Source organism: Punica granatum, chromosome 4 (genome assembly GCF_007655135.1).
Source record: "Punica granatum isolate Tunisia-2019 chromosome 4, ASM765513v2, whole genome shotgun sequence".
NCBI classification, from domain to species: Eukaryota; Viridiplantae; Streptophyta; class Magnoliopsida; order Myrtales; family Lythraceae; genus Punica; species Punica granatum.
In genome coordinates, this window is record NC_045130.1 from 37,903,868 (window position 1) to 37,929,694 (window position 25,827).

The 25,827-nt window shown below is 42.3% G+C and overlaps 5 protein-coding genes across 7 annotated transcripts; 2 read left to right on the forward strand and 3 right to left on the reverse strand.

The window, feature by feature from the left end:
• Positions 1–686: 686 nt before the first annotated feature.
• On the forward strand, positions 687–2,804 carry LOC116205725 (ribosome-binding factor PSRP1, chloroplastic). The gene is made up of 5 exons (XM_031538369.1): positions 687–1,166; positions 1,439–1,582; positions 1,670–1,918; positions 2,148–2,256; positions 2,347–2,804. Exons 1-5 carry the CDS (start codon positions 882–884, stop codon positions 2,478–2,480), a joined length of 921 nt encoding a protein of 306 aa, XP_031394229.1. The 5' UTR covers positions 687–881; the 3' UTR covers positions 2,481–2,804.
• Positions 2,805–3,392: 588 nt separating this feature from the next.
• On the reverse strand, positions 3,393–4,001 carry LOC116205726. Its single transcript, XM_031538370.1, has one exon. The coding sequence runs from the start codon at positions 3,813–3,815 to the stop codon at positions 3,525–3,527; it is 291 nt and encodes a 96-aa protein (XP_031394230.1). The 5' UTR covers positions 3,816–4,001; the 3' UTR covers positions 3,393–3,524.
• Positions 4,002–11,917: 7,916 nt separating this feature from the next.
• LOC116203713 (granule-bound starch synthase 1, chloroplastic/amyloplastic-like) lies at positions 11,918–17,734 on the forward strand. The gene is made up of 14 exons (XM_031535594.1): positions 11,918–12,069; positions 12,548–12,913; positions 13,104–13,184; positions 13,268–13,366; positions 13,477–13,566; positions 13,839–13,899; positions 13,989–14,089; positions 14,186–14,295; positions 14,514–14,757; positions 14,835–15,011; positions 15,092–15,283; positions 16,330–16,416; positions 16,953–17,081; positions 17,257–17,734. Exons 2-14 carry the CDS (start codon positions 12,557–12,559, stop codon positions 17,371–17,373), a joined length of 1,845 nt encoding a protein of 614 aa, XP_031391454.1. The 5' UTR covers positions 11,918–12,069; positions 12,548–12,556; the 3' UTR covers positions 17,374–17,734.
• Positions 17,735–17,901: 167 nt separating this feature from the next.
• Positions 17,902–19,076, reverse strand: LOC116203715 (60S acidic ribosomal protein P1-like). The gene is made up of 4 exons (XM_031535598.1): positions 18,922–19,076; positions 18,741–18,844; positions 18,435–18,644; positions 17,902–18,106 (listed from the first exon to the last, which is right to left on the reverse strand). Exons 2-4 carry the CDS (start codon positions 18,807–18,809, stop codon positions 18,053–18,055), a joined length of 333 nt encoding a protein of 110 aa, XP_031391458.1. The 5' UTR covers positions 18,810–18,844; positions 18,922–19,076; the 3' UTR covers positions 17,902–18,052.
• A 645-nt stretch (positions 19,077–19,721) lies between these two features.
• LOC116203714 (serine/arginine-rich splicing factor SR34A-like) lies at positions 19,722–24,092 on the reverse strand. Of its 3 annotated transcripts, XM_031535596.1 has the most exons (15): positions 23,925–24,092; positions 22,512–22,773; positions 22,249–22,368; positions 21,952–22,017; positions 21,795–21,869; positions 21,591–21,714; positions 21,424–21,470; positions 21,271–21,328; positions 21,138–21,187; positions 20,974–21,030; positions 20,728–20,807; positions 20,532–20,609; positions 20,410–20,446; positions 20,124–20,168; positions 19,722–20,040 (listed from the first exon to the last, which is right to left on the reverse strand). In XM_031535596.1, the coding sequence occupies exons 3-14, from the start codon at positions 22,333–22,335 to the stop codon at positions 20,130–20,132; spliced, it is 798 nt and encodes a 265-aa protein (XP_031391456.1). In that variant the 5' UTR covers positions 22,336–22,368; positions 22,512–22,773; positions 23,925–24,092; the 3' UTR covers positions 19,722–20,040; positions 20,124–20,129. The 3 variants fall into 3 exon arrangements, with proteins under 3 accessions (XP_031391456.1, XP_031391455.1, XP_031391457.1); XM_031535595.1 differs by lacking the exon at positions 22,512–22,773 and having other exon boundaries at positions 23,925–24,091; XM_031535597.1 differs by lacking the exons at positions 20,124–20,168; positions 22,512–22,773 and having other exon boundaries at positions 23,925–24,090.
• Positions 24,093–25,827: the final 1,735 nt, after the last annotated feature.

The following is a 25,827-nucleotide window of genomic DNA, read 5'->3' on the forward strand; positions in this document are numbered from 1 at the left end:
CTGAAACCAAGCAGTCCTACGAATTGTTTATACGTAAAGTCATTTATAAGTATACTTGCACTTGAACTTAACTGAATTGTTTATGACGTATTCGTTGATATAAGGAGCGTGAACTCATCGTGTTGATGCTTGCATGCGTTTCGGACAAGACTTGATCACATATGTTGGTGCGCATCGGAATATCTTCCTAATACGTAAAACGAGAGCTATGTAACTGTGTTTAATTAGTTCTTGGAGTAACAAATACATCTGAAAATGCTCTCAAACTCAATTTTCACTATCGTCTCTTCTGCAAGATCTCACTCAACTTAGAAAGAACTTCTCCAACAATTTCATCTCATAAAAACAAGGGATAATCTTACACTTACAAGGAAAAAAGACATATTGTATACCGAAAAAAAAATGGTGAACAATTCACGATCATCTCAATGGGCTCATAGCGTGGAAAGGACTCGATGTAAAATGCTTCAATTTAACAAACCGAATAATCATACGAAAACTAACCTGAATGGGAAAAAATGAGATTTTTCATTTTGGTTGAGAATAACGAAGATTTAAGCAACGAGAGATGGGCCCAGCATGCTCATCCATACCACTATATGGTGTGGGCCCATTGGATCTGAGGCCCCGACCGGATTCAACCCCCTTCTTTGCCCATACAGACATCGTGTGTTCTTCTTTCCGGATGAGCTGCCACGTCCGTGTCCTGTCCCCCCAAATTATCCAAAACTTCTCTCCTTCTCCTCCGTCGCATTCTTCTCCTTCCTTCTCGTCTTCATTGTCACAAGAATCTAGATTCTGCTCCGACCCATTTCCCATTCTCCTCAATCCTTACACCCCTTTTCAGCTGAAGGCATTTCGTTGTCGCTGAGCCGGTAAAAATGGCAGCTTTTGTGTCCTCTCTGCAGGCGAGATTTCAAGGCACCTCCCTCTCGCCGCCGTCGCCGTCCCCTTCACCTCCTTCACCTTCGCTCCTTTCGCTAGTGAAAGCCCAGAACCACGTGCTCTGTTCCAGCAAATCGAGCTTCTTTAGCAGCCCTCTGGGTGGAGGTTTTGCTCGGCCCGCGCCGCCGAGGACGAACCATGTGAGGCCGTCTGTTGTATGCATGTCGTGGGACGGGCCCCTGTCTTCTGTCAAGTTGATCATCCAAGGCAAAAATCTCGAGGTCCTCTTTCCTGCCCTTTTCTCGTCTGTGATGCTTCGGGATCGGGAATAGTGAGTTCTATTCAAATTCTGATGATGACATTAGGAATTCCGGCGCGGATGGATGAAATTTTGCATGAAATTTTGTTGGGTTCTTAAGGAATAAAGAAGAAGTTCTGGCAAGATCTTGCTTGGTTGTTTGATTTCATCATGATATGTTCGTCACGAGTGTTATTATTCTGGGGGGCAAAAGAATTTAAAATTAAAGGACGACAACCCTTTTACTGGATGCAGTTGACTGATTCAGTTAAGAGCTATATAGAAGATAAGCTTGGAAAGGCCGTGCAGAAGCATAGCCACCTAGTTCGTGAGGTTGATGTGAGATTGTCGGTTCGAGGAGGAGAGTTAGGGAAAGGCCCGAAAGTCCGTCGATGCGAGGTACCTGTGGACGTCGAGCCCTCAATTTAAGCCCTCTCGGGTTTTTCATCTCATAGGCTTAATGTTTGATAGTTGTTAATTGTTTAGGTGACGCTGTTCACTAAGAGGCATGGCGTGGTTCGAGCTGAGGAAGACTCCGAGTCCGTCTACGGGAGCATTGATTTGGTCTCATCCATCATCCAGAGGAAGCTGAGGAAGATCAAGGAGAAGGAGTCCGATCACGGGAGGCACATGAAGGGATTTGATAGGTTGAAAGTCAGAGAACCATTTGCCCAAGTTGGCGAAGTTGACACCGGGGAAGTCTCTGAAGATGAAGATGAAGACTTCGCTGATGAGGTTTGTCACATTAGCAATTGCAATTAAAATCCATGCATATGCATCTGACTCAGAATTAGTCGGTTCGTTCCATGGATAATCTTGAAGTTGAAAGCTTGTAAAGATGGGTGTGCTTTGGGAGTAGAACGAGAATTAATACGATTCATCATTATCAGACGTGGGAATTTCTTTACATGCTGGGAATTCACGTTGCTCCCATATTTTACTGAACAATGAACTGTTCTTGCAGATTGTTCGGACAAAGTACTTTGACATGCCCCCTCTCACGGTTTCCGAAGCAATTGAGCAGCTCGAGAATATCGATCACGCCTTCTATGCTTTCCGTAACGAGGAGACTGGTATGAGTCAGATGATGCCTCTATCACCTTTGTTACTACTTTCTTTTCCTTTTTATCGAGTTGTCAATTGTTCTGTGATTTCTTCTACAGGTGAAATTAACATCCTGTACAGAAGAAAAGCAGGAGGGTATGGCCTCATCATCCCCAAAGGAAATGGTAGAGCTCAGAAGGTGGAGCCAGTGGCTGTAGAGCCGGCTAAAGAACCCTCTTTTGCCGAAAACTAAGTTGGCAGTCCTTATATTGTGTATGATCGTATCGCGTGGTTCCGAAGAATCTGAGACTATGATAGTTGTAAAGGCCGTGAGTAAGCAGGAGAAAGTAGGCAGGTCCCATTTTGGATTACTTGAGGTTAGATGGGAGTGGCTGCTTCTGTTTAAATGGAAGAATCGACCGGGACTGTTGATGAACATATTGGTATCTTACCTTGATAAAGGCTTTCCCAAGTTGTTGTGAGATCAAACATGTGTAAAATTGTCAGATCAGACATGTGTAAAGCTCTAAAAATGTTGAAGTTATATATTAGCTTCCATTCAGGGCCTCCACAGTTACCTTCAGTTTCAAATGATGGAAAAGGATGGAAAGAAATTGACTTAAGTATTCCATTGTTTCAGGCGACCAAAGCGGTTATAACGATGCTGGAGAATGATCCGATGATTCGACGAGTACTAAGCAAGCGAATACATCTCTACCGAGCAACTGATATATGCATACTTGCTATATCGGTGAGCAAGTGATATATATATATGCACCTTTACGACGATGGCTGTTGCTCAACTTTCTTATCTTCCAAGTAATGGTACATCTAATGGCCAAAAAAAGAAAAGGATAACGGTACATCTAACTTTAGGAAGCGGTTTAACCAAGGGAATTATTCAATCATCATAGTACGGGTTATGCGAACGTGATCACCACACCGATCATTGCTTGACTTTATAAACTTCGAAAGCCGGGAATGACTCTTCTGCTAGTAGTAATGATATGCTCAGTATTCTAACTTGGGCTTGTTTAGAGACGATCCGAGATAGCGATTTGAATGGCATCGACGAAAAGATGAGCCGAGGAGTGCGATTTTGATAAGATCGAGCGAGACGTGAACACCTTTATAACTATGGAAGCCATATACGTAACAAGGGAAAGGATCAAAGAATATAATTCATTCTATTGAATAAGTTCAATCGAATTGGTTCGCCGAAAAAATTCAATCGAATTATAATTACACATGGATTGATCACCATCGTCATCAATCATCGGTCAAAAAGAATATAACATCAGTAGAGCACAAGGGTCTCAAAACAGTGGACCCCATCCAGCTCCGGCGCGAACCTTGGCCGCCTTCTCTGCTGCTCCTCGCTCTTCGGCCGTCCCCCGACATCCTTCCGCTGCGGAGCAGCAGAATCAGAGTCAGCCTCTTTACTTCTCTTCTCATCCGCCGAAACCGCGGGTTCGTCTTTAGCCTTGCTGGGCAGGCGCCAGCTCGGGCCCGCCGAGAAGCTCAGCTTCTGACCGAACGACGTCTCGGCGGAGAGAGCTTCGAAGGAGCTGAACATGGACATCATCATCTTCTTTGACTCCTTAAATATATGAAAGATCACGCAAGTTTCAGACAAAGGAAGAGGGATTGCTCGACTTTGAGAGATTGTTTGACTTTGATAGCTCCGTCAATGGCGCTTTGGGTTTGAACTGACAGAGAACAAGAGAGGAGAGGAGATTATTTAAAGGGAAGGGAGAGGGAAGGGGCGAGACGGGACCGGAGAGACCTGGAAGCAGAGCAAGGAAAGGAAGGCGATGGTGACCGAGGTTTACCGAGTTGGACTGCTGACCTGTTCTGTCCGGCGGCCACGCGTGCCATGACCCGGCCGTCTGATGGATGTGGTGGGGAGGATCACGTCCACGTGGAGGGTCGGGATGTGGTTTGACGGCTTTGGTGGGCGAAGCGTTGACTATTCTAGACGGGGAATGTTCGGTTGTCGGAAGGGATATGGAAGTCCCATGAACCTACGTGGAGGGTCCAGAGAGGTCGAAGGATCCACCCACGTTGGTATGATTTTTATTTTTATTTTTATTTTTTATTTTCTAGTCGGCAAATTAAACGAATTGAAGATAAGACCCACTTCTTTTTTATTTGGATGAATTGAAGATAGACATACGCTGTCATTCGGCGGTCACACGTGGGGGAGTTTGCGTTGTGTTGTGTGCTCCTGCGTTTGGCGAGAGAAGTCAACGGTACGAGGAATGGAAACTGTCAAGTCAAGTGTCAAATTATTTGGATTTCAGAGAAGTTGCCATTGTTGACCGACCAGTTTTGGTCCGACGGCCTGAGCCCAGTTCGACTCCGATTCGTCTAGAAACAAGTGACTCCAATTGTGACTATATAGGTTGATTCAAGTGATTCGATACTTTTAAATAAGGTTTTGAGTTCAAATAGTGAATAGACAATACTTGATAGGCAGAGTTTTATTTAGTTAATGGAGAATATTTGAATTGAATTAGTTGGAATTCGTTGAATTTTCGAATACCAAACAACACACTAAAAGAAAATACCAGTGACCCTGTATTTTATTTTCTTTATACTAGCCTAGACATGTCGCTTGTACTAATGTCTCTGGTTGAGGAAGATTTATGGGGCAATCTCACCATACGAGCAATCATCGTAAATTACTTGAAATTGTGATAACTTATTTGATTTCTTAGTAAATTATTAATAAATGAAGTGAATCACTGCAAGTTTTGAAATGAATCACACGAATTTGAAAGTAAATTACACAAATTTTGAAGTAATTTACACGGATTTCAAAGAATTTTGTTATTTACTTAAATTTTCAGTAACTTGCTTAATTAAATGGTACACGTATTTTTAAGATCGCGTCATAGAATCTCTCCTTTGCTTGAACTTGGTCTCTGCGTGCTTCTGGGCTCAGAGAAATAAACCTCCAGTCATAAAAGAAGGCACATAATGAACTCTGAAACAGGCCCATACCTGGATTTGGGCCTCAACTCAACGCCTAGGCCCATAGATCAAGATCTTCGGCCGACTGCTGGCCCAATATACATCGTCTCCACTTCACAGCTCACCCTCTCGCTGTGTTCAATCACCTTGGAGTTCACATGGTGTGAAATCATTGTAGAAGTAGTCACTTTAATCATGTTTAGGAGTCAGTGTAGAGTCTTGGCCATAGCGAACCTCGACGGTATATAAAATAGCACACGGTACAAATTCACGAAGTACGGCAGAAGTCCTCTGATACGGGTGCTCAAGCAAAGGAATCTTTGGAACCAGTCCAATAACCTCATCATGCTAAAAGTAGCTGAAATTGTTACAGAATGTGAATGGAATCGAAGCCTCGTAGAAGGTTTGAAATGGATATAATTAGAATTTAGATAAATTGTTGTTGGCATATAATATTTACCCGATGATAACAAAAAGGACAGAATATTATGGGCTACAGCTTCAAAAATATATAGAGTTCACTGTCTCAAGTGCTTAGTGTGAAGTTTGGAGCAATTCCAACTTGACTTTTATTCATGTCAATCAGAATTATAAATAGGTTGTAAGCCTTTTACATGAAAGGAAAACGAATAATGAGAAATAGAAAAGTATCTACGGTTGCTATGTATGTTACAACATGCCTATTATACATTGAAGTTATCCTTAATACTCCCCCTCAAGTTGGAGCATGTGGATTACGAATGCCCAACTTGGAAAGAATAAAATGGAAGTGATCCCGTCCTAACGCCTTTGTGAAGATATCTGCTAATTGGAGTCGCGTGGGCAGATGGTCGGTAGTCACAAGTCCAGCTTTGATGTGATCACGAATAAAATGGCAGTCGATCTCAATGTGCTTCGTCCGTTCATGGAAAACAGGATTAGCTGCGATATGGAGTGCAGCTTGATTATCACAAAATAATCTAGTCGGTGTAGTCATTTGTACCCCAATGGAAGAGAGAAGACTTCGTAACCAGACAATCTTGCTAACAGCTGCCGCCATTGCTCGATATTCTGCTTCAGCAGACGAACGAGAAACCGTAGTCTGTTTCTTTGTCTTCCATGAAACTGGGCATCCTCCTAGAGTAACAAAATATCCCGTTATAGAATGACGGGTCAAGGGACAACCCGCCCAGTCAGAATCACAGAAGGCTTCAAGCTCAAGAGATGTAGGCTGAAGAATGATTCCTTGACCAGGAGATTGTTTCAAGTAACGAAGAACTCGCATAGCAGCATCCCAATGATCCTGACGAGGCTCCTGCATAAACTGAGCTAAGATGTGTAGGGAATAGCTGATTTATGGCCTTGTAATGGTCAGATAAATAAGTCTCCCAATCAACCGTCTATACTTGCCAGGATCAAATAGCAAGTCACTAGAACTCATGGAAAGTCGATGTCGTTGTTCCATAGGAAAAAGCGATGGTCGCGATGCCAACATGCCACATTCGGTCAAGATATCCAGCACATATTTCCGTTGACTGAGGAAAATTCCAGAATTCATTCTAGTGACTTCAATACCGAGAAAATACTTCAGAGGCCCTAAGTCCTTAATACGGAAGCATTTATCAAGATATTTCTTAAAAGAATCACAGTGGCTAGAATTGTTCCCCACTATGATAAGATCATCGACATAAACAAGCACTCCAAGAAAATTGTTACCCTGATGGAGAGTGAAGAGGGAATGATCTGCACCTGATTGACTGAACCCATATTCTCGAAGGGCATTAGCGAATTTCGAGAACCAATTCCTCGATGCCTGACGAAGTCCATATAGAGATTTGCGAAGTCTACATACATCACCTTTCTTCGAAGTGGAGAAGCCCGGTGGTAATTCCATGTATACTTCCTCTTCTAAGTCTCCATGTAAGAAGGCATTGTTTACATCCATCTGATGAATGATCCATCCTCTTGCTACTGCAACTGTCAATAGACATCGCACAGTTACCAACTTGGCCACTGGTGCAAACGTCTCATGGAAATTAATCCCCTCAACCTGGGTGAAGCCCTTTGCAACCAGCGGTGCCTTATAGTGCTCCACACTTCCGTCCGCTCGACGCTTCACTTTAAACACCCATTTGCAACCAATAGGTCGTTTACCAGTGGGAAGTTGTTCAACCGTCCAGGTCTTATTTAATTCGAGGGCATGAATTTCTTCTGCCATTGCATTCTTCCATCTGTGATCCCGAATGGCTTCCCGATAAGATGTAGGCTCTACATCTGAGTCAATTGCAGCTAGATATGCCTTGTGATGATTAGAAATACTGGAATAATCAATAAACATCTCAATGGGGCAAGACATACCTGAGGAGTGCGAGGAAGTAGGTGAGTCAGGGGAGAGGGTCTTATGGCGAGCAGTGTGAACAATGTAGTCCTTGAAGTGTTTTGGACGACTAGAAATCCGTTCAAATCGCCGTAAAATCATCTCACCACTTTTATGGTCTTCATTTGTCTCCAAATTATCACCCCCTTTTTCTTCAAAAATGCGGCCCTCTGCATTTTGGGCCGGTCCAGAATCACTCCCCCTTACTTCCAAATCTCTACCCCTATCTGTACTTGTTTGGTCAAGTTCAGAAAATCCCATGGGTCCTCTATTTTCTTCTTCTCCTCGGCCTCGACTCATTGCCTGGGATGTTTCCAGAACCTGCTGGGCTAGATTGAGCTCATCTCCATTTCTGTCCCCAGCTCCGCCCAGAAATAACGGGCTCCCTTTTCCTTGTTGCCTTGATTCCTCATTTTCCATGGCAAAAGGAAAAACTGTCTCGGAAAATTGAACATCCCTAGATACCAATATTTCCCTATTTTTCAGATCGTAAAGTCTCCATCCCTTCTTCCCATGAGGATATCCGATAAATACACATTTGCGAGACCTAGGCCCAAACTTATCCTTGGTTCGCATATGTGCATAACATAGTGACCCAAAAACCCGTAAATTCAAGTAATTAGGTGATTCAACAAAAAGTACCTCATGTGGACTTTTGTTGTCGAGTAAAGGCGTCGAAGTAATATTAATCAAATGGACTGTTGTCGAGACACACTCTCCCCAAAACCGTGTCGGTAATGAGGCTTGGAACATGAGTGCCCGTGCAACGTTGAGAATGTGCCGATGCTTCCTTTCTACTCGACCATTCTGCTGAGGTGTATCTGTACAAGAAGTCTAATGTAGAATCCCATGTGCAAAGAAAAAGTTTTGTATCTCCCTTGACAAGAATTCCATTCCATTATCACTTCTAATAACTTTAATCGTGCGATTAAACTGATTCTTAATCAAATTGTAGAAGTCAATAATAAAACGCCGAGCTTCAGATTTTTCTCGCAGAAGATATACCCAGACACCACGACTAAAATCATCAACAATAGTCAAGAAATAGTTGGCTCCACAACTAGCCTTAACCCTGTATGGTCCCCATAAATCACAATGAATTAACTGAAACGGATACTCAGCTTTATTCATGCTCAATTGAAAATGTGAGCGTGTCTGTTTCGCTCTAAGGCATACATCACACTCCTTATTACTCCTTTCGCCAAAATTTAAATTAATACCATGCAATTTTATCAGACGAGATGGGTGACCAAGCCTCCGGTGCCAGAGATCCCCAGATTCCTCAAGGACTGCCTGGCATGTCTGCGGTGTGGTAGCCACTCGCCTCAGGTAATAGAACCCCCCTTGAAGCTCACCCACTCCAATCGTTCTCCTCGAGGTGCGGTCCTGTATAATGCATAGATCACCATAAAATGTCACGTAACAGTCAATTTCCTTTGATAATTGTGCAATGGAAATCAAATTGCAATTAAAAGTCGGCACATAAAGTACGCCCGTAATTTCCATCATGCCAGCAATTTTCACATTTCCTGTTTGGGTGGCTTTTACCATGCCCCCATTAGGAATATATACCGGTGCTCCACCTTTGATTGCAATCGTTCTCGAAAAATTTTCGAGGCATCTTGTCATGTGTCTTGATGCTCCTGTGTCCAAAATCCATTCATTTTGCAATTTTATAAAATTGAACTCATTACCAACTAGCCGGTTCGGGTCTATGGTGTCATGCGAAAGCAAGGACAGCAACCGGTTAAATTGGTCATCAGGGAAGGCCTCCAACTTCTCAGCCCGTGATCCACTCCCCTGTCCGGTCTGGGCTGCATGCGCGCGATCTGGGCCGTGCTGGGCTTGCATTTTTCCCTTCGGCCCATTGCTCGGCCTGACTTGTTTCTGTCCGGGCCCCCTTCCTGGATTTGCTTTGAACTTGTAATGCCAGGATGGGTACCCATTAAGGCCCCAGCAAGTATTTTTGGTGTGGCCCAATTTTCCACAGTGCTCGCACGAGGGCCTTTCGCCCGCTTCTCCCTGCAACCTACCGATTCTTCCTTGCCCGTGCTCTGCTTCCGCTTTGACGAAGAAGACGGCAAATTTCGGGGTCGATTCTCGAGCTCTCGTCACCGATCGTTGCCGTTCCTCATTTGCCACCATTTTGTAGACTTTATTCAAATTTGGCATCGGTTCAATGCTCAAAATCGTCGACCGAATCGTGTTGAATTCAGAGGTGAGCCCCATCAGAAACTGGAAGCACTTCTCCGTCTCCCTCTGCACTGCCATCGCGACTTCTGCCCCGCAGCTACAACCCGGGTGCTCCAGGTAAATCTCCAATTCGTCCCACAGCAGCTTCAATTTGCTGTAGTATTCCCGAATGCTCAATCCTTCCTGCCGTAAGAGACAAATATCGGTTTTAATTTGGAAAACCCTAGATTGATTTCCCTCTGAATACCTCCCTTTTAGGTCATTCCACAAGCTTCCGGCGTCCACGGCATACGTGACCGTCGCCTGAAGGCTCACATCCATGGTGTTGAACATCCACGCCAGGATTGTTGAATTGCATCTCTCCCAGCAGTCTCGGGGAGGATCGTTCACTTCCGGTACCTCCAGACTCCCATCGATGAAGGGCAATTTGTTTCTTGCCCGTAGAGCGATTAACATCGCTCGTGACCATGTCAGGTAATTATCCCCATTGAGCACGCAGCCGATTATTTGGGCGCCTGTGCTGTTTGATGAATTGAGTCGATAAACCGGCAGGATTTCCACGCTCTTGCCCGAGTCATCCCCTGCCTTTCTGTTTGCAGATGAGTTTCTGGCCAGCCTTGGACTTCTCTCACCCTCACTCACATTCGACATTCTGATGGTCACAAAAAAAAAAAATTCAATTGATCCAGGAACTTTGTTACTCTGATACCATGTGAAATACCAATTGGGCCTATAAGCGATTGGGCCCATCTCCAACCCAAAAGCTCGAGCTAATAGATTGTGGTACCCAATCTCTTATAAACTTGTGGAATTCCTTTTATATTTTTCGATATGGGACTTAACTCTCAACACCCGCCCTCACGTGGCAACGTGTGGCTTTGACGTTTCACCTACACGTGCCACGTGAACTTGAACACACGCCCTCAAGAACTGACTACGAGCCGGGACTAGACTTCCGTGCTCGGGACTTAACCACGAGGTGGACTTTTTTCTTACACCTTGGGCGAAAGGAGGGGGGGATAATTGATAATAAGGCCATACTTGGGCCGGACTAAGATAAGGCGTACTTTGACTACCTCGAAACTAGACTTGGCGTGATGTGAGCCCACACATGTGCGCGAAAGCGTAACCCGCTCTGATACCATGTGAAGTTTGGAGCAATTCCAACTTGACTTTTATTCATGTCAATCAGAATTATAAATAGGTTGTAAGCCTTTTACATGAAAGGAAAACGAATAATGAGAAATAGAAAAGTATTTACGGTTGCTATGTATGTTACAATATGCCTATTATACATTGAAGTTATCCTTAATACTTAGGAAGCTATTCGACCAAAACGAGCATTCCTCGAGTCTGTTTTATTACAAGGGTGATTATTTGAAACATGTAGGCCCTCCACTCTTGATAGGAAAGCGAAAATGGCAAGCTGGGCTCGGCACCTACAACACCTGGTGTTGCGGTGTAGACGAGAGCTGTGATCATCTCTTCTTTAATGCCCCTTCTCTAAACAGGTCGCGGATAAATCATAAAGTCTTGCAGCACGTTGGCATGGCTGGAGAACTTAGCTTTGCATGCTTCCATTTACTATATAACACACACACACACATATGGAAGGCTCGAAATGAAGTGTTCGTTCATCTGTTGAGCCCTCTGCCAATCCTGGCCTCTGTAAAAGTCCGCCGTCAAAGGAGACTCTATAGAGAATGGCAAAAGTGAAGCATAGGCAGTAGATATTGAAGACTGGGGTATGACTCAGTAAGAAATGTTTTTTCATCTACAAACGAGCCTCTCTCTTTCTGTCTCAGTACCGCCGGGCTCGGTTTGTAAGCTTCGAGGAGCCCTAATATTGTAGTCGGTAATAATATGCAGTTTATTTAGGTAGTGAGGGTGCAACACGTAACAACACGGAAGATGGCTCGTGATTATATGGACATGGCTGTCTGATTAGTCCTCTTTCGTAGTAAATTTATTTTTTGAGGTTTTCCGGACCATACAATGGGAAAAAAAAAAAAAAACGTGACGGGGAGCATAGGGACCATAAGAAGCCGAAGGACAAGGAGGCTCGAAGTAGGCCCCGGCCAGTGGCCAGTATATTCGCACAAAACAAAGAGTAATAGTTAGACGCCAAAGGCTCCATGGCCTCATATACTATGTAGTGGTTCTAAGTAACCGAGGTGACATCCTAGCCGCTACCCTTCTGCCACGTGTCATTCGTGGACCCCCACAGGAGGCTGCCTACAACGTCGCGCCCCGCCACTCCCCCGCGAACATGGAAGAGGGCAGTGACACTTGACTGTGCAGCAAGTGCTCTTCGCAGGTAAATGAACTTTTGCTGAATCTCTGTCTGCTAAGTCAGTCAATCTCTTGAGGTTCTGTTTCCTTTCACCGAAACATCGATGGAGGTTCGGTTCTTGATTGTGTGTACCTTAATGTAGCATTTAAATGGTGATATACATGTCATGTGTACAAGTGTCGTTCCATGATGCCAACTCGTAGTTTACCTTTATCGGACTTGATTATCTCATGTATGATGTGGTTGTCGAGCGATGACAATTGGTAATTGTGTCATAGGGATTCCTCTAAAGTCGCAGGGGAAACATCAGAAAATGCTAAATTATGTCTTAGTAGCATGCAAGCGGGCGAAGCTAGTTCTTTCCTTCAGTTTTTGGGACACCTAGTTTTTGCTTTTGCTATTTGTCAAATAACAAGTGTGATCTTTGCTTATTATAAGAGTATGCCTCTGCGGTTGTTCCGTATCATGAGAGCTAAGTCTGACGTTATTCGAACCTTTGCAGCATCTCTACATGGCATCTCTGACTGCTTCCCGGTTTGTGTCGAGGAGCTCTAACTTCGGCTCTTCAGGAGCCTCTAGCTTCGAGACCAAAACATTATCCGCCCAGAATGGCCTCAGAAGCCAAACTGCAACCCACAGTGGACTGAGAGCCCTGAACCATGTGGACGTGCTGCAGCTGCGAACCAAAGCTCGGGTTGCCGCTAGAGAATCGAGAAGAAAAGGGTCGAAACCAGAAAGTCTTGCGACATTCCCGGTCATTAAATGTGGGAGTGGAATGAACTTGGTTTTTGCCGGAGCAGAAGTTGGTCCATGGAGCAAGACTGGTGGACTAGGAGACGTCCTTGGAGGACTTCCCTCAGCCATGGCCGTAAGCACTTCTTATATGATTAAAACTGTGAAACTTACGGTGCTCCGGAAGACCACCTGCTAAGTGATCTAAAAGCTCATGATAACATGAGAAACTAATATAATGACCTTGTTGTCTTGGAAGTTTCACAAGTTCCATCACGGATGAGGAAAAATATACATCAATGACCTCGCCGGTTCTTCTTGTCCAGGCCATTGGACACCGAGTCATGACCATTGCTCCGCGGTATGATCAGTACAAGGATTCTTGGGACACAGAAGTGATTGCGCAGGTTAGAATCCTACAATGACCGAAATCAGTTATTGCACTTGCTAGTTTAGGACAACTCAATGAGCATCTCTTGCTGGGGGACAGGTCAAAGTTGGGGATAGAATCGAAACTGTACGCTTCTTCCACTGCTACAAGCGAGGCGTTGATCGGGTCTTCATAGATCACCCGATGTTCCTCGAGAAGGTATGTACGTATTTTCAGGAAAATTAAGGCTATAAGATCTTTCCGGATCAAGTTGCGAAAGCAGAGAATGTTCTAGACCTTGATATCTGTTTATCGTTATAACTTCCAAGGTGTGGGGAAAGACTGGATCTAAGATCTATGGTGCTCGGGCTGGGGAGGATTACACTGACAACCAGCTTCGGTTTAGCATGCTATGCCAGGTAACATACTATGATTTTCTTAGTCGATATTACGACTTTTAGTAGGTCGTAACCTTCTGGTTTGGAAGTATTTCTTCTCTTAATTATATGACCATCTAAACCGGAGACAATATAAAGATGAGCAATTGAGGATTCTTGTGTTCTGCTGCTTTCTTATACTAAACCATTCATCCATATCGGAAACATCACCTATCAATGAGTGCTCTTCAGTAGCAGATTTTAAAGCTACTATTATAACACGTGAAGTTGATATCTTTTGTTATTCGTTTCAGGCGGCTCTGGAAGCTCCACGAATCTTGAATCTCCATAACAAATTCTTCTCTGGACCATATGGTATGATATCAGTATAACAATTTTTAGTACCAATACATTGGTGCTTTGAAGGCTTTCCGGTGATTTCTCAACGTCGGTATCACTTGCAGGGGAGGATGTTGTTTTCATTGCAAACGACTGGCACACCGCTCTTCTCCCCTGCTACCTGAAATCCATGTACAAACCAAGAGGGATGTACAAGAGTGCAAAGGTGATTAGAGTCGTTTTCGACTCCGGGATATCCTAGTTTCTCCGTTTAAGTTTTAACTGGCTGCAAACCGATTACAGACCTTAATCACACTTGCAGGTAGCTTTCTGCATCCACAACATCGCCTACCAAGGCAGATTTGCGTATGCAGACTTTTCGCTCCTCAACCTCCCAGACTCATTCAGGGGATCTTTTGACTTCATGGACGGGTTAGTTCTCCCGGAACTTTCCGATTTTCACTGTGTTTTTGATCGGTCATGCTTTACGCACGATGTCATTGCTCTTCATTTTCATGCTCAATCTGCACTTGGTGAGTACGAGTATTGAACGAAAAGTTTCTGGAAAAATCTGTCAGTTAGTAGTATCATTGAATCGAAACTTGGGAGTATGAATTCCAATTTCTTCGGCTTGCTGCTTTTCTCAACAGTTACACCAAGCCCGTGAAAGGAAGGAAGATCAACTGGATGAAGGGGGGTATACTAGAGTCAGACAGGGTTGTGACAGTCAGCCCATATTATGCCGAGGAGCTTGTTTCAGGTGTAGAGAAAGGTGTTGAACTCGACAACATCCTCCGAATTACTGGTATTACTGGTATTGTAAACGGCATGGACGTTCAGGAGTGGAACCCTTCTTCTGACAAATACATCGATGTCAAATACAACATTGAAACTGTATGATCCCTCAAAGCTTTCAATTCCTATTAAATGAAGAGCCAAAAGATTTGATGACTGACTCAGAATATTGTCAGGTCACAGAAGCAAAACCGCTTCTGAAGGAAGCACTGCAAGCATATGTTGGATTGCCAGTTGATAGAAACATCCCGGTTATCGGCTTCATAGGCAGGCTCGAAGAGCAGAAGGGTTCTGATATTCTTGCAGAAGCCATCCCTCAGTTCATCGAGGAAGATGTTCAGATAATCGTCCTCGTAAGCGTCGAAGCTCCATCTGAAATAGTTCCTGAAATGGTGCTGGCCAGGCACTGATGTTATTCTTCCTTTACTTTCAGGGCACGGGCAAGAAACATATGGAAAAACAGCTTGAAGAGCTAGAGTCCTTGTATCCCGATAAGGCCCGAGGAATCGCAAAATTCAACGTTCCGCTTGCTCACATGATCACCGCAGGGGCAGACTTCATGTTGGTCCCAAGTCGGTTCGAGCCTTGCGGTCTCATCCAATTGCATGCTATGCGATACGGAACGGTATAACGATCCCTCTTATTGCTTTACATTTTGACATTGTCCTTTCTTTCGTGGCCTCGTCAGCCTAGGGGTCTAAATGGGAGGGTACGGGTGGTTTTTTGGAAAAATTTCTGGGATTTGTTTAGTTTGGACCGGTTTTTTTAGGACAAAAAAATCACCCTAAAACCATTTGATGATGATAAAAAAAAATCATCTATAACTTCGATTTTTCGGGTACCAAAGAAATATAGAGATTATGCCTTAATCCATACAAACGTAAAGAGTTCAAAACAACCAAAAAGCAAGTAACATATCCAAACATCGCATTAATAAGAACATAATCCACCACATGTCAATACGACGAATTTTAGAAGTCCAAAATCGACTAATCTTACAACTTCCAAGTGCAAAAAGTTTAACAAAGAGCACAACCAAAAGTCCAAAACAAATAACAAGTCTAAGCATTGCAAGTTAAACATCCAAATCCATAACTTCAGGATCTTCAAGCCCAATACCTTCAACTTCAACAAATAAATCTGCAAAATAAGATTAACAAACAATAATGAATCCATATATTGGAAGAGAGGAAAATATTGAAAAAAACAAACATAATAGATAACAAAGAGAACTAGTTCTCTGTTCTCTGTACATAATAGAGAAGGAGCTGAACAGAACAAGGAAGGAACAAAACATCAAACAGAGATGGCACAGAACAGACGACAAAACAAAGTTCTATGTTCGACAGAGAAGTAACAGAACTGAAAACAGAAAACAGAGCATAGTTCTCTGTTCTATAGATTTTTCTCACATCTTGGACTAGTTTTTATTTTGATACACGTAAATACAAAGTGTTCATCTCTTGTAAATATATAAGTATTATTCGAACGGTTCCGGGTACCGCCGGGTTACATAGGTCGGTCCCCTATATTTTTCGAATGGGCTTTTTTGCCCTCAAAGCCCGACCAAAAGCTGTCTTCAGTTTTTCAGTTCGGTTAGGTTCGGGTTTTTTAGGTTCCGGGACTTTTACTTACACCCTTAATTAGCCATGTGTTCCATCTTATGAACAGGTACCCATTGTTGCATCTACTGGCGGTCTCGTCAATACTGTGATAGAAGGATTCACCGGATTCCAGATTGGCGCCTTCAATGTCGAGGTTATTTACTAATCGGATTTTCTCTTCCATTTTCTGTAGGTTGTGTCTGGATTGAGGAATTGGGAGGAATTAGGAGGGGTGGGGATGGGTAGCATTATTTAACTCATGTTTTGGTATTTAATTTAAGGGGAAGGGAGGGGTTACGAGGGATTAGTTACCCCTCCAAACCCCCACAAAACTCTATTTTTCAGGGAGAGATAAGACTAATTTATTCATATCTCTTCACTAATTTTATAAAAATATAAGGACAAAAAGGTATTTTCATCGAAATAATCCATTTCCATCCCACCATTAAAATTTTCTATCCAAACATGAGATAAACTATCTTATCCCACCCTTTCACTCTTATTATAATTTTTTTATCCAAACATGGAATTCATTATCCTTCCCTTTCCCTTCCCTACCCCTCCTTATCCTTTCCTTCCCCTCCCCTTCCCTCCTCTTCACCCCTTTATATCCAAACTAGCTGTGAAGGCTACTAAGGGCAGTCATACTACTCTGAATGAGTGTTGATTATTACAATGACGTCCTTTCAGTGCGATACTGTCGATCCGGTCGATGTCGTAGCACTGGCGAGAACCGTCAGGAGGGCATTACTGACTTACGGAACCCGTGCTTTAGCAGAGATGATACGCAACTGTATGGCCCAAGATCTCTCTTGGAAGGTGAGTACAAAAATCTCCTATCAATGGGGATAAACTCTATCAGTAAGATCAAAGCGACCTTATTCAAATCTCATCATAGAACAATAATCCTGATATGAGATGTCCGGAGGTATTGAAAGCTTTTCATGAATACGATATCAGTCTTCTTATTGCAAACTGTCTTTTGGTGGAGCAGGGACCTGCTAAGAAGTGGGAGAAATTGCTGTTAAGCCTCGGAGTCGATGGGAGTGAAGAGGGAGTTGAGGGAGAGGAGATTGCTCCTCTCGCGAAAGAGAATGTCGCGACCCCCTAGTCGGCTGGCCATCCCATGCAATCCCGGTTAATCGTGATATTCCTGTATATGAACTGCAGCCATATATAGGTGCAACCTAACTCGACAAAACAAGCTTCAGAGCTCCAACAATGAGCTCCCTCAAATCTTGGCATAGGAAGAGATGCCATAACCTAATCCAAGTTTGGTATACAGAATACAGGGATCGCGTCCCTGTTCCCTCATTTGATAGGGCAAATTGGATAGGCCAAACTCAAACCACATATCATCCGCAATTGTATACCCTTCCTACTGTAATAACTACAAGGACATAATGCAGGGCTGCTAAAAGGTCAAAGGAAGACCCGCTCTCTTCTATTTCATGAATCCATAGTTATGCCAATGAAGTATGGAAAACAGATAGCAAAAGAAAATCGGTATCACATAATGGTTATCCGACATTTGTGATATTAACCTTTTCGGGTGCTGCCCCTTACTGCTGTGATAAGATGTAGCCTCACAGAGCTGCTAACTTACTCTAACAGACGGAAAAATGAAGAGAGGAGCCAATAGATCGAAAAAGAGAACTCAATCATCGTGCTTTGAACTAATGTCAGGAACAAGATCCAACCACTGCTCTGATAAAAGCTCAATCCCAGTAGAGATAACAAAATTTCGAGAAATCCTAACTTGAACAGAAAAATTCAACTGAAAAGCTCCTCTAATCGAATAAGCTGAAGCCCATGTCGTCATCGCTCTCTTCCTTGGGCTCCTCCTGTAAGCATTTCAAACATAACAAAGGCACATCAACATTAACAACCAAGGCAGGACCGAAACAGCATCAACAATTTATGCTTTCACTATCTACTACTCTCATCAATGGTTGATGCTAACAGTCCAGAGGAATACTCAAAGACCATCAATTTGCTCAGATTAGACTAGTGTGATAAAATAATCGTTGTTCAAATCTTCACCAGATGCAACATTGCCGCAAAGGGAAGATAATGGATGGAAGCTGATAATCTTTACAATCAATTGCAAAGTGTAATTTTTTTTTTATTGTGCAATCTATCTATTCGTAAGGAGAGATAGAAGAAGCATACCTTCTTCTCCTCGGCAGCTGGAGTGGCGGCTGCAGCAGCGCCACCAGCAGCGGGGGCGGCGGCGGCGACGGGGGCAGCACCACCACCGGAGCCGACGTTCATGACTAGATCATCGACGTTCCTCTTCTCGGCAAGCTTGGCGAAGAGGCTCGGCCAGTAAGACTCGACATTGACGTTAGCTGCTTTCACCAATGAAGCGATCTTCTCCGCCTATTGGCAAGTCACCGCGACAATCACATAATAGGTTAAGAAAGCAGCTGAACAGCAGAGAGAGAGAGAGAGAGAGTTGAAGAAGAGTGGACTTACGGTGATTGGGATCCCATCATCGTGGAGGATCAAGGAAGCGTAAGTGCAGGCGACCTCTCCGGTAGACATTTTAGTGCTCAGAGAAGATTATCTTCACTTTCAAGCTGCAGAAATAGAGATTTCCAATTGAGAAAACTGCAGAGAGAGACTACGAAAAAGAGGAATATAGAGAGAGACCGACCTGCAGAGGAGACTGCTCCGATGCCGACTGGAAGCTCTGGAGGAACCCCTAGGGCATTGGTGAGCCTTATATATGTATGGGAAGCTAGGGTTTGGGATAGCCGAGCGGCACCTGATCAGTTTCATGGGCTCAATGTTGGCCCAAGAAGAATGTCTGGATGGGCCGAAATATAATCTTTCTTGGGCCTGACAGGACAGGTCCGGTTATAAAATCACCAACTCGTGATGTAAAATCAGTCGACGGTCCATGTCTCCTTCGGAAGATGGTTTAAGCATGCCTAGCTCTGCTGTAGGGTTTCATCGCCATGATATTCTGATTAGTTGTTGACCGTACAAGCAAGCCAGTCAGGCTACACGGTTGCTAAAACTTGGGTCATTGAGACTGATCTTCCTTGCCCGAGATTAGCATTGCAGTAAATCTAGCCGAACTCGCTCTCACCGATTCCTAGTCCGCTTGGTCTATCAGCTCTCAATTTGCTTCAAAATCTACAGTTACCCGTCATATACAGACTGTAGTTAGCGAAGCACAAGCTGATCGGGCCAGACTCATTGAGCTTCACTTGAACTTTGAAGCTGGTTCAATCTCATCTTAGTAGCTGTCATAATAACACTGAAGCAAACTGTGAGTTCATTTATGGCTTTCCACCTGTAACTCGGGAACCATCAATTGCAAGCCCAAGTTTGACCCACCAATCGAAACTTAGAGCGCGTAAGTGCTCGGCACTTCTATGATGCCCAAACTACCTCTGCCATTAAGCAATTTTATGGAGCACAGTTGAGTGTAGTGACTATTCAGCACCGTAAGAACAATAAGACGGCTCTGTGTTGCAGAAAATAGTCTAGCAGTGAGAAAGTATGTCTGGTGCAAATCTCCATCATCCACTACAATCTAAAACAGTTTGCAATCGCAAGCACCTTCAAAGTGACCAAAACGAGTCTAAATATCCTCATAATCCGGAGATCCAATAGCGAGCAACACATCACAGATATCCAATTCTTCTTACAAGGTCCACCAGCAAACCATTAACAAGTTTGGTAACACAGCCTGCCCCAGGAAAGCTCTTCCATTGAGACCCCAAGAGATTCCCACGCTCCCCCGTCACGCACTGCCTGACCTTGCCTGAGAAAAGGAGAGCAATTTTTAGAGCAAGTATACATATAGGAGTCTCAGACTCAATGGTTGAGTAAGTTCAACAATCATACTGAGCACTAGCTACACATATCCAACGACTCCCTTACAGACATCGGCTTCATGAAGGCACCCGGAATGGCATGGTTCCATTGGATTATGGGATGCCCATGAGACGAAACCAGTCAAGTAGTATAGACAAATAGAATAATAAAGTCAATAGGAATGGACCAAAGAGAACTTAAAACAATTATAATTTTGTCATAGGAAAACAACAAGAATGTCCTCCAACACAGTAAATATCCTTAAAAATGTGTCACAATGTGGAGGAGAGTCGACGCATTCGTGACGATAACTCACCAGACGCGGAGATGGTGACCTCGACACGGACTTTGGTCTGCACATTTTAGTTTATGGAATCATTAACCACGAAAAGGAATATAACTGTGGTACAGAAATACCCAGCTTGGAAAGATACATACCTTGGCGATTTTATTGGGGATGCGGACCTAGACCTAGATCGAGATGGTGATTTGGAAGTTGATCGCCCCAATGATCTACTGCAGAAGCCAAGCGTAGTCTCACAATCAGCCACAACGCCAAAAAGAGCCAAATAAATAAACAAGGCAATTTGAAAATAATAAGAAAATCCATGTTAAGAAGAAGTGGGAGAGTGACCTCCGCTCCCTCCTGACACTTCTGCTTCTGCTGCGGCTTCTGCTGCGAGATCTAGATGGACTTGCCTCATATCTTTTCACCTGCACCAGGAGATAAGAGAGAAACATGAGTATACCAAACCTAAGCTGTTCATGCATTGGAAAGGGGAAAACATTTTCTACCAAGATAAACAAAAATGAACCCATGGCAACATTAGGTAATTGATGCAACTCAATATTATCATGTTTAAGCAGTAAGATAAATTACCCGGATATAAGCTCTTGCCCAAGGATTTCTGAATTCGGTGTCATCAAGCTTCCGAATCTGGAAAATACAAGATACATCTTAATGAAGAGAACCACAAGAGAGTACTAAAATACAAAGAAGGTGTAAAGCTAAGAGAACTGAAAATTCTTCATATATCAACTTACAGCATACTTCATGTCCTCATAGTTTGTATAGTCAACAATACCAAAAGTCCCTGATGCATGGAACAGTCAGGTTAATTACACTCTGGCAGTATAAGGGGATAAATAATAATCTCTTCAGTAGCTATAGACATACCATCACTATCACGAGAAACATCAGCGAAACAGACATCACCCGCTTTTCGCATATGATCCTGAAAAAATAAATAAAATGAATTAACAAATGATGTGACATGAACAAATTAATAAGCAACATCCAAAATAATAGAAGCATAAAAGAACTATTTGCCTTCAAATCTTGCCAGGAAGCAGAGGATGGCAGACCACGAACTACGACTGCATTTAAAATTAATTTAAAAGAACTGTAAGCACAGATAAATCACAATAACAAAGAGGAACTTTAAAGACATTAATTACCAATTGACTATCCCCAACCACAATGACAATAAGCATTACCTCGAAACTCCGAATGACGAGAGATTCCAAACCGTCCACTGCCGCCGCCGCCGCCGCCGCCGCCATAGCTGCCACGACGATCACTTGAAGATGGCTGTCCTCTTCCACCATGTGCAAGCTCAACCTACAGGGTCCGCAATTAGACAAAAACAGGAACAATTTGATAAAATTTCAAAACTATGGAGAGCCTTCACAAGGTCATACCCTTAAGCGACAGCCATCAAAGTTGTAGCCATCACGACCCCTAATTGCATCCTCAGCATCCCGAGAACTCTCAAACTGTGAATGACACCAATGAGGATTAGTATAGAGAAGCATTATGAATCACATGTTACAAGGTACGTATGCCAAATAATATTACCTCCACAAAGCAATAACAAGGAGGACGAGGTGGAATCTTCAACTCAATATCCAATATACGACCATACTGCAATTAAAAAAACTTTAACTCTTTAGTGCAAGGGATCAGAGTATTTATGTCAGGAAGCTCTGCAACTTTAACTGGCTTTACTCATATAACACAACAGCTGGCAAAGGGTAGGGCCCAATTGGTAAAAATTTGCTAAATGGATGGAAATATAGGAGAATAATCGCACAAAAAAAATCATTTTTCTTTTCCACTTCACAGAATAAACAAGAAATAGCTTAAAGTACAGACCTTGTAGAATAGTTCTTCAATTTCCACTTCGCGGATATCAGCTGGCAGGTTGCCAACATAGATTGTCCGAGAAAAACGACCACTCATTTTGATACCAGAAACTGTTCAGCAGGCGATTCGCTGCAATCAGGAAGAAACTACTGAGCAGAGAACAAAACACAGATCCGATGGACCATCTCTCATTATCAATAACACTTAAAATGTCATCGACAACTCTCTCATCAATAACAAAAGTAAAGAAAAGACAAAACTACGAAGCAAACCAAGAGAGCAATCCTGAGGTGAGCCATGCTCCAAAAGCTCCATTGCTCGTTTGCTCCAAGATGCTCCAAAGCAATAATTAATTTGAAATAAAATTTGATCTCCTTTCCTCTCCTGAATTTTGCAGATGAATAGATCTTCCGGAGTGACCAACATCTCCAATTTTTAAAAACAATAACCATTACTTCACCCATGATCCTCCCACTCCCACTCTAAATGCCTACGTATGATTGCAAAGCTCATATTTGTCCAAGCACTTGTCATCTATCATAGAGAAAGCATCTGTGTCATGAGATCAGATAAGATTGATATTGATAAACACCTAGATCGTCTCTCCTCAACATAAAAAGAGATCATGGAGGATGCGAAGATCTATATACATCCCCATATATTACCACTTTCAGTCGAAACCTAAAACTAAGGCAGGGAATGTTGCTGAAGTGGTTTTTATGAAGGCATGACATGCATGAGTTTTAGAATCTCCTTTCTCAGACAACTTTGACAGCATCACATGTAATAATGTATATGAATGAAATGCACTTTCTGCTACTAAAGTATCATCGTGGGAAAAAGCCTTCTTATCCAGTCAACTTTTGATCAACATAGGTAGATTAGAACCACTTAGACTAAAATGAATATACGTCTAGTTACAATGAAACCAAACATTGTATATTTCCCCTGCAGAACAAGTAAATGAGAGAAGCAAACGATGCACTTGTAATACTTCCATTTAAGCCAATCAAAGTGATTAACAAACAAATACTTATCCTAAAAAAAGAAGTGTGATTAACAAACCACTGATAGCCAACTCAATAACCCACAGTTGTCAGAGAAGCTGTGGAGATGCAGGATTCTTATTTATTTCAAATGTGCAAAGTTTGATTTTGAAAAATGCCAGGCACTTTAATTATATATATTAAAGGATCCCAGTCGCATATCATCATCAAATGCAGAATGTGACTGGAGCAGAGAATGGACAATGGACCCAAATCAATCATTGGACATCCCGACATAGAGAAACTTAACTGACCGACATGGCGGGGTCGACAACAAGAAAAATATCCAGTCCATCAAAAAGCATCCTTCTACGTCTAACGATTTCTCAACTTACACAGCCAAAGATATATATACATTATATACTTAGCGCCACGATGAAGCTAAGCTAAAGCTTAAACCAAATCTGCCGAAGCAAAGCCAAGCATATGACAGTAAACTCAGCTCTCTGGACGGACCCAATATGACAATTCTAGGAAACAAGCTCTCACTTTGGAGAAACCACTTAACCTCTAATCAGTGAAAGAATATGACGGAATCATTGAAAATGCAAATCTTAGGCTACGCCCCGAAATCGAGAGCCCCTACAGAAGTCATCGCCGATTAGATACGAATCCAGATGCTTAAATTAAACGACATACCGAAAGAAGTATGAGCTCAAAACGAAAAACCGACGAGGACGGAACCGGCGAGCCGAGCAGCTACTGGAGCTTCTAAACGGAGGGGAGAGAGAGAGAGAGCGCGCGCGCAGGCTAGGGTTTCCTGCCGGAGGGGATGAGATTTTCTCTGTCTGTGTACAAAGGGCCACGGATAATAATATATTATTAACGCTTGCCAAAAAAAAAGTCAAAATAAATAAAAGCTTTCATCTTCTCCTGAATTTCCAGAAAAGCCCCTCTAAGGATTGGTTATACCCCGTGATTAATACGTGATTGCACCCTTTGGACTTAATCATGCGGGGGTCTATCCCACAACTTTGAAGTTATATATTTATATTTATCCTGATAAAATGGAGTGCAATCTGGGACTTTTCAGGGAAAAAAAAAAAGTACAATCCGAGACAACCGGGTCGGTTCACGCAACTAGAGCCCCTAACCTCACATAATGCTTTCACATGTTCTTATGTTTGAGTTATAAATCCTGAAATGTATGATACATTTAGAGCTAAATTTCACATTTTAATTCGAGCATAAGTGCATATATGATGTGATAATTGAAAAATTATTTCAATTAAATGGTGAATTGACTAAAAATGAATTAGTTTTTGCATTTTTTTTATTACAAGGACTGATCGAATTTTGTCCAACTCATCTAAATGACCTTGTCAATATCCTGTATCATTTTTTTGGTTTGCGTTAATATGCACTATTTAGGCAATTCCACACATTACAATTACAACTATAAATGACTAAAAATTCTTGGTCTCCTGAAGTGAGCTAACTATAATTGCATAGATATCCAAAACATTGATTTTTTTTTTTCATTTCTTTTGCGCAAATGTAATTGGGAAATATATTTGGTCCCGGGAACTTATTTTATTATTAATAATATTTTTTTTCAGTTACTATATATAGGTGGTAAGATATTTTTGGACCAATTTTGCTTTTTCACCCTTTCATGGTTGAGCACTGAGGTATTGTTTGGAAGTACGGTAACAATTGAATAATGAGTTTTAAGTAAAAGTAGTGTTTGGTGAGTTCATTTAAAATCATGATTTGACTAATTTTTGCTATTAAAATCGCGATTTTCTCCAATATATTGATGGGTGCTTATAAAACTGTTTCTTCTTATTTTTTATTTTAAGCATTAATTTTAAATTTTAATAGTTTAAATTTATTACCTTCCAAATACTTTTATATATTCTAAAATCAACATTTATTTTTCAAAAATTATACTTTTGTATGTACTTTTATTTGAGCAATACCACTCACAAACCAAGCCTTGCAATTATGGTTTGTTGAGCTATTAATTGGTCCACCTAAAATGTAATTTCGAGATCCATTCTGCAATATAAACAACCTTCCAGTTTGTCCATTTGCACTTTCTTCGCATAAAATTCCCAACTTAATTTTTTTACTTTTTATTTTGTTGAGGTTAAATTGATTAGTTGACCAAAACTTTACTCCCTAGATTTCTGTCAATGCACCTAACATCGTGATATTTGGTAAGCAGATAAATCCTGCTATACATCCATATTCACAGATGGTTGGCACATCCGATGGAGCAAAATTTACACTTTTAGTCATTAATCTTTTACGTTTTTATCACTTTAATCTTAAATTTCTTTTTGTTATTCTTAATATCAACATGTCACTTTTTTCTACCTCTCCGGTTCTACCGTCGCATTTCCCGTTTATGATTCTATCCCCTCTTTTTATAAAATAAAATAAAATAAAATTGTATTTTAATAATTATTATTTTTAAAATAATTTCATTTTTTTTAAAGGGAGAGGCTCTGCTGAAGGGAATTGTCGGAGTGGGGGTAGGGGGTGCGGGAAGTCGAGATCCTAGTCGATCAAGACTAGTGGGTTGAATGGCGACTTC